Source organism: Rhagoletis zephyria, unplaced genomic scaffold (assembly GCF_001687245.7).
Source record: "Rhagoletis zephyria isolate East Lansing unplaced genomic scaffold, Rhagoletis_zephyria_1.1 Rzeph_scaffold_06416, whole genome shotgun sequence".
Taxonomy (NCBI): Eukaryota; Metazoa; Arthropoda; class Insecta; order Diptera; family Tephritidae; genus Rhagoletis; species Rhagoletis zephyria.
In genome coordinates, this window is record NW_016163499.1 from 8,619 (window position 1) to 17,055 (window position 8,437).

Genomic DNA, 8,437 nt, shown 5'->3' on the forward strand with positions numbered 1-8,437 from the left:
GTAGTATAGATGCATATTAAATTTTACTGAAAAAAAAATTTTGATGTTTTGATTTGTCCCAAGTTTTGGTGCTTTTAGGAAAGTTGGCAGCCATGGGGTCTCACATTCGTGAGTACTCACATATACTTGTTCTCTCATTCCGATCACACATACAGATGCAATTCGCGCAAAAGTTTCTGGTACCCCCCCGGGCAAAATTACCTCACCTCATCTACCCAACGGTTTACACATTTGCCCGCGGTTTGCATGTTTGGGCATTTTGCCCGTATGTGCACATTATGCCCATCGCTAATCTATGTCATCAAAATTTTCCAACCGGATTAGGGGTTTAAGAGCTATATGTACATTTTTTTAAAGAGAAGTATGAATAGTTTTTTAAATTAAAATAAATTACTTTGACTGCACTTTTGGCACATCTTAAGAACTAAAAAAAATTCTTTATCGCAAACACTACTTGCTTTTCACTTCATATTCAGATTCGTCGGAAAATTTTACTTTAGTAGTGATGTTCAAATGCCACAGGTCCGAAGATTTATTTACGTCTGTAAACTTGTTCAATTAATAAAAAGAAAAAAAAACAATTATAAATTAATTTCCCAATGCTTTTACTTACCAAAATAAGAACACAGCGATTGTCTTATGGTTTCAGCTGAGGTTTCGTTATCGCCAAGTACAACATTTCGCGAAGGGTTTTACCGATTTAGGTCAAATTCTTGCAAATTTTCCAACCAAATTTGATTGATATGATCATTTTCTTCGTTTAAAAAATTGTGTAAAATACAGCAAGCTCGAACAATGATCGGCGCGTTCCCTATTCGGTTATCTAAACCTTTTCCAATGCGACGAAAATGGGCTTTTAAATGACCGAAAGCGTTCGCTACCACTCTTCTGCATTTTGATAATTTGTAGTTGAACAATTTTTGTCTCTCTGTCAAGGCCGTAGAAAAGGCATATGGTTTTATTAAAGTGGTGGAAAATCTAAATGCAGAATCTCCTAAGATACAGACCGGCATTTGTACACCACATATGCTCTTCTTATTGACCGCCAATACTTCGTCTTCAGTTATCACGTTCTTAAGTAGGGATGAATTATATATTTGGGAGTCATTGCAACATCACGGAGCACCAATATTTATATATAAAAAACGGTATCTGTGCATATAATATGTTGTTATTAAAAAAGAAATAAACGGTAACAAACAAATATATGTATTTTGTACCTGTAATCCACAAGCGCAAGAAGTACAATATAATACCATCCCTTATAATTGTGGTAGTCGGTTGCATCAGTCGAATTTGGTTTTATTTCGTGTGACATCCATCTAAAAATACAAACATGAATTTGTAAATTAATGTCTACATTATTTTAATAGTAAAAAGGGAAATCTTCCATTTGCCTACCAATTGGTTCCGAGACATTGTGGAAACCCAAGGCGATGAAAACCATTCACGCATTCAGTGACTACATCTTGCGTCCGTGGTAATTTCTTTATATACTGTGTGGACATCGCTTGTCATACTTCTTCGCAGAATTCCATCAGTATTGCACACACAGTTGATTTTCCAACCCAAACAGTTCAGAAACTACTCTGTATTCTCCAGCTGAACTAAGGGAAAACAAAGCGATTGCTACTCGTTTTTGCAATGAAATTGCCGTGCGCCAACTTGTATCGGCTTTCTTTAAATTGCCGAGAAAGCCACAGAGTGTCTCAAAACTGGTACGTGCCATGCGAAAATGGGTCTTGAAGAACTGGTCATCATTGCAGTTGCAACTGACTTCCCAAAAAAAGATTGTCGATTCTGTTTAAAGGAAACGTTATTGATTGCAACAAAAGATATTTTAATTTAGTTTACCAGCTTCCACAGCGACCTTTGAGTAGCATTTTCTTCCAATGCTGCAAGGAGCAGTAGCTGCTGCCTCCTTAAACTTTAAAGAATTAGCAGGTTATCCCTCTTTCTTTTTCGCTAGAATGCAAGGAGCTGCAACTGTAACAGACTCCATATAAATTTAAAAAAAAAAACGGATTACGCACATATTTTTGAACAAAAAAAAATGTTAAAACTATAATCAACTTGATCATAAAAATGAAAAAGGTATTACGCACTTATTTTTCAACTAAACAAAAAAATGTATAACTACAATCAACAATGAACGATTCTAGACCTGAATTTATTAAATTAAAAACGTATCACGTACTTCTTTTTCAACTAAAAAAAATCACTACAATCTACTACAAACGATTCTAGACCGGAATTCATTAAAATTGAAGCTGTACCTGTAAAGTACTTCATTCAAAACTGAACAATGTCGAAGAATGCAAACTGTCTTCGATGAAATCGAACCATATTCGCAAAAGAGTATTCTCATTTAACCTTAGCTATCGTGAGTTTCGCCCGAAAACAAATTCGCCCCAAATTTTTTCATCCGCCCGTAGTGAATACACGGAAACGAAAAGTTTCGAGGAAAATAAAAGTCATAAAAAGGCTGATATGTATCTTTAATCAAAATTCTATAATACTTTGTTCAAATCCAGCAATTGTAAATGGAACCGATTATAATTTACAACGCATTCTAAACTAAATAATTGTTTAGCATAGATACAATTTTGTACCTGAAAAACCATTTCAATGGTAATATTACGATCAAAATTAAAGTAATACAAAAAATTAACAAAATTTATGGAAAATCAATTTATCCGGAATTTTCTATTCGAAAAATGTTTTCAATTTTCCTTGGACAGAGACAAACGCAACAAAAAAGACAGCTCACAAAGGACAATCCATTCTAGAGCTATGCTCGGTATTACGTAAGCAACATTGTTTTATACATATACATCAGGGTTGTTGCGAATATTTGCATTCGCATTCGAATATTTTGCGAATGCGAATATTCACATGGGCAGAAAATCCACTCTAATATTGTTGAAATGGCTCTAACAGCCAGATTCTGTGCACTTGATAAATACATTTTTTATTATTTATCAAGAATTTGAATTCTAGCACAGAGATCAAAAGCTCTTTTCTTGAAAAATTATCAAATTGAAAATGCATGAAATTACAAGCGTTTACAAATTGAAATTTCATATTAAAAATATAAATTTTGTATATTAAAAAATGTGTTTCTATCATTAATGTGTGTAAATATGTGACAATGAAGTCAGTTCCTCTCTTGTAGAAATCGTAGAGCTTTTTATCAAGGCGATTTTAAACAAGATGGTGTTATCCAAGGAGAATTTATACAATTATATTATAATTTGTTGTTGTAATTCTTTTTTGTTCTGTCAACATCACTTATAAATTCGCTATGCTTTTTATTTTATAAATATTAACACAGAATGCGATGGGAGCTTTTACTTGATAGAAATCTTGATAAATTTTCTTTACAAATAACAAAGAACGTAAATCTGTAAGAAGAGACAACACGTTATAATTATAGCGAGTGTGAACATCAGGTGCGTGCCTTCTCTTTTGCCCTAATACGTTTGTTGAATGGTTGAAAAGAGAAGGCATGCTCCTGATGTTCACACTCGCTACAATTATAACGTGTTGTCTCTTCTTATAGATTTACGTTCTTTGCAAATAATTTATCAAGAAAACACAGAATTGGGCGATAAGTCTGTCTAACCAGGGTGCTTGAGCTTCAGGCATTAACCGGTTAAGTAGTATATCAAGCAACATTGATGGGCCTTCAACAAGTTCTGCTAAAAGTCTTATAAGCAACCTAGAAATAATTTTAGATTCCTCCAGCGATGTAGAATCTGGAGACATTAAAAAATGTGAAATTAAAGCTCAATTGAAGGCCTATCTTAAAGAAAAACGAGCTCGTCTCGGTGAAAATCCTCTCGATTGGTGGAAAAATATACTAAAATACGACAAATTGACAAATCTGGCTCGCAAATATTTGAGCGCTTCACACGCCAGCGTTCCAAGTGAGAAATTGTTCAGTGCAGTCGGCCTTATATACGAACCTCTAAGAAATCGGCCCATGGAAGAAAGGGCAGCAAAATTACTTTTTTGAAATATAATATGCCCCTTATGAAATTTGACTACTACATTAAAACACTGTATTGGTTAAGCACTCGTTCAATGTTCTATTAATTAACAAAATTTTTAAGTAATAAAAATGATGACTAAGTTGATTATTGCTATTTTAATGTTGTTCCTAACATTCGCATTGGCATTCGCACATTCGCATTCCGAAAATTCGCATTCGCAATATGACATATTGAAACATCCCTAATATACATATATAGAGTTTTAAATATTTGTCAACCCTATCCAAAATATTAATTCTGGTTAAGAGTGCATTGAAATGCCTTGCATTCGCTGAATACGTTGAAATATTTTACTCGATATATATTTAAATCACTTAGGCGCGTATTCATAGTCCAGCAACTAAGTCGAAACTAACAAAGTTGCAACTTAAATTTAAGTACCAACTTAAAATTTACCTCTATTCATAGTCGCATTTCAGACTTCTGGCAAACATTTTTTTAGTTTCACTTATTTCAACATATATTGATTAAAAGAAAAATACTGATAAAAACAAAATATTTCACACAAACCACAAAAAATATAATCGATAATCGCATGAGGCTATTGCCTGAAAATTTTAAAATGCGCTTAGTGGCATTGTGCTACAATTATAACACGGCCGAGTAATGATTGTAAAGTTATGTACAGTAGTCGAACAAATTATAGCCGCACCAAATTTTCACAAGTTTTAAAATATTATTTTCGCTGTTATTTAATTTTGGTTAGTTTTTTAAACGTTCGAAATTTGTACGAAAGTTTTTTTTTAATATTGCAAAAATTTGGAAACTTAGATTTACATGGGTTTTGTTAAAGAATCAACTATATTTTTATAAATGAAATAACAAAAGTTCAATAACAACAAAAATAATACGTTAAAACTTTGCAAAAAGTGGTTCGACTATAATTTTTTGACCACTGTATGTATAGATGCCAAGCTGCCAATCTGAATTGTAGCGGCACCATATATGGCAAAAGAACGATGCTGCTGGCGTATGCAGAAGGTATCGATAGCGTAGGTCTGAAACAAAGGGACGTAACCGCAGCATTTTCCAGTTAAGAAAAAGAAGTTAAAGGGGTTGGTCTAGCGGTGAACGAGGGCAAGACAAAGGACCTCCTTGCAACATATAAAGAGTCCACGCGTTTCCGGACACACGTCACTGTTGGCAGATATAACTTTGAAGTAGTGAAGGACTTTGTCTACCTAGGATCCAGCATAAACACCACCAACAACGTCAGCCTGGAGATCAAGCGAAGAATAACTCTTGCCAACAGGTGCTACTTTGGGCTCGGTAGGTAATTGAAAAGCAGAGCCCTCTCTCGACGAACGAAAATCACGCTCTACAAATCTCTCATCATGCCCGTCCTTTTATATGGCCCAGAAATTTGGACGATGTCGAACAAAGATGAGAAGGCTTTGGAGGCTTTCGAGAGAAAGAACTATTCTACGCAAGATCTACGGCCCTATTTTCGTGGACGACGGGTATCGGAGAAGATGGAATGACGAACTGTATGAGCTTTTTTACGACATGCACATAATTAATCGCATAAAAATACAGCGACTGCGCTGGCTTGGATATGTTGTACGCATGGATGACGACGCTCCGGTGAAAAGATCCTTCGACTCCGCACCCATGGGTGGCCCAGAAATTTGGACGATGTCGAACAAAGATGAGAAGGCTTTGGAGGCTTTCGAGAGAAAGAACTATTCTACGCAAGATCTACGGCCCTATTTTCGTGGACGACGGGTATCGGAGAAGATGGAATGACGAACTGTATGAGCTTTTTTACGACATGGACATAATTAATCGCATAAAAATACAGCGACTGCGCTGGCTTGGATATGTTGTACGCATGGATGACGACGCTCCGGTGAAAAGATGCTTCGACTCCGCACCCATGGGTGGACAACGAAAGCAAGGGCGCCCACGAACGCAATGGAAGAACCAAGTGCAGAAGGACCTGTCTGCACTCAAGATAACCAACTGGCGGAAATTTGCACAGGAGAGAAGCAACTAGAGAAACTCCAAAGTGGGCCACCCAAAATTGGACGGTCAAGATTTTTTCGCACATTGCACTTAATTCGGCATACAACTATAAAAAAAATTTAATTTGAGCAATTTTGCAAAATTCGAAGTTTTACAAGAGTTATTTTTATTAATTTTTTTTTGATGACTTCAGTAATTATTTATTATCCACTGATTCATAGCATGTATCTTGCTGATTTTTTTCATGACAATAGCTAATTAGACACGCTTTAGCCTGATTGTTTCAATTTCTCAAATAATCATTATTTTGTACAAAATTTTTAATTTTTATACAATTTTGTATAAACAAATCGAAATATTTATTACTTCTCGATCAGATTTTTTAATCGTTTACGTTGAATATCAATCCTTATTCTATAATATATTATGAAAAAAAAACAACGGAGTCGCTAGTTATTACTTTTTTCACTCCTGCCACGGGTGCTTTTGCTTTCATGCCGCTTACCGCGCGGACTCGCAGCGAGAGTGGTGCAACCAGAGAACGCACCAAAAAAATAAAATTTATTTCTAAACATAAGCATAGATACAATGTTTTTTAAAGTTGTATACATAAATATGTACATACATAACATGCATCTTTATTTATGTATGTATGTACTAGAGGTCTGCATCGGAAATATTTGGCTTCACATTGAAGTTTTCTAGCGAATACGCTTCCTTCTCTTCCTCTCACTGAGAAGGCGGATAGTGAAGAGAAGTATAGTCGCTAAGCGTCGAGTAACTAAGTAAAGTACTCGACAAAAATATGTTCCGAAAAAGAGAGGTACATAAAGGAGGAGTACTACGTTGTGAAACTTCCGCAAGTAAAAGGTTCCTTCATGTGAAGTTTTCAAGTATTTTAGGAAGATTTTATTTGAGAGCATAATTTATGGCCCCTATTATCGTTTGCGAATCGCTGGAAAAAATGCGCGGCTCACCAAAATTTGTATTACCGCTAGCGAGTCGCTGTGTGACGTTCGCGTCAAACGGCAAAATGAAGCGAATGTAAAAAATGCGTAGATTACAGGCTAACCTAATATTCGCGGCTTGCGTTTTGGTACGCATGCCGTCGAATTTGTTTTTTTGCGTCACCCGAAATTGACTTGCATGCGTTTGCATTTGATTTCATTGAGCGAAACGTCAAATCAAAATGTCACGCAGAACAAAAATTGGAAATTGAGTTAGCTTCATACGCACGCCGTTCAATTTCGGTTGATCTCATACAAGTTGCATGTGCATGAGAAATTTTTGACAATAAATTGGCGGCGTGCGTGAATATTAGGTTAGCCTGTTACTGTTAGCGACTCGCCTAAAAACCGTTCGCCGCAACTGTCAAAATCTAGCGAATCAAATTTGAACGTGAATAGCGGATAGAATTTTGATAAAATATTAAAAAACCCCCAGAAAAAGATGGAGAATACAAAAAAATGGTAAGATTAACAAAAAACGTAAGCTAAATGCAAATAAAAAGAGTTTTTGGTTTGTAGTGTGAAGAAAACAAATGCACATCAATTAAAAAAAATTGTTGAATTAATGGAAGAGCACCCAGAAGTAGCCAAAGGGCTTGGCAGCTTTAGTTCGGGCAAACAAAACAACACAGAAATGTGGGACAAGTTCGCTGGTGATTTGAACTGTCTTGGACCCCCAATGCGAGATGGCAGAGGTTGGAACAAGGTACCTATGTAATTGAACGCAGATTTCAAGAAAATTTACATTAATTTTTACCAATTTCAGTTATGGCTGGACTACAAATTAAAATTGAAGCAAAATATTGCTGCCAATAAGAGAGAGAGCGTCGCTACTGGCGGGGGACCCTTTACTCAACTGAGTCTTTCACCTTTGGAGCAATCAGTCGATTCATTGCTTGGTCTTCAATATGACGTTTGTCCAAGTGGAAGTACTTTTGGCGGCATCAGTAGATCTGTCAAAAAAGAAGCAAGTGCGCATATACCGGACACAGCAATTGAAGACACATTTGAAGCTGCTGTAAGCGAAAATACAGAAGGAACCACCGGAAATATGGAAGACATTAGCCGTTGCATACAAGTTACGCCTTCTAAAAAAAGAAAACTTTCCGCATCTGCTGTTAACGAGAGGGAGGAGGAGCGCATTAAATTTAAAAAATGCAGGTAGAAGGTCAGCAAGAATTGATCGAAAGAGCAAAAAGTATTGGGCAGTATTTATACGATATAGCGAGATATAAAAGAAAAAGTTTAGAAATAAAGAAAGAAAAGTTGAACCTTTTGAGAGAAAAGGAAAAAATAAAGAATAGGGAGCGGCAAGAATGTGCAAATATGCATAAAGAAAAGCTCGAGTTAAAATTCAAAGAACTTGAACTTAAAAAACTAAAATATGAGCTAAAGAAAGACGGTTTTATC

General features: G+C 35.7%; 1 protein-coding gene across 1 annotated transcript; it reads left to right on the top strand.

Annotated features, from left to right (window-relative positions):
* Positions 1-7,592: 7,592 nt before the first annotated feature.
* Positions 7,593-8,192, top strand: LOC108373140 (uncharacterized). The gene is made up of 2 exons (XM_017628989.1): positions 7,593-7,733; positions 7,794-8,192. Exons 1-2 carry the CDS (start codon positions 7,593-7,595, stop codon positions 8,190-8,192), a joined length of 540 nt encoding a protein of 179 aa, XP_017484478.1.
* Positions 8,193-8,437: the final 245 nt, after the last annotated feature.

Bases quoted from the DNA above. Each gene is read 5' to 3' on its own strand.
- LOC108373140 (XM_017628989.1), top strand. From the start codon at position 7,593: ATGGAAGAGCACCCAGAAGTAGCCAAAGGGCTTGGCAGCTTTAGTTCG. The intron at 7,734-7,793 runs GTACCTATGTAA...TACCAATTTCAG, and splicing joins ATGGCAGAGGTTGGAACAAG to TTATGGCTGGACTACAAATT.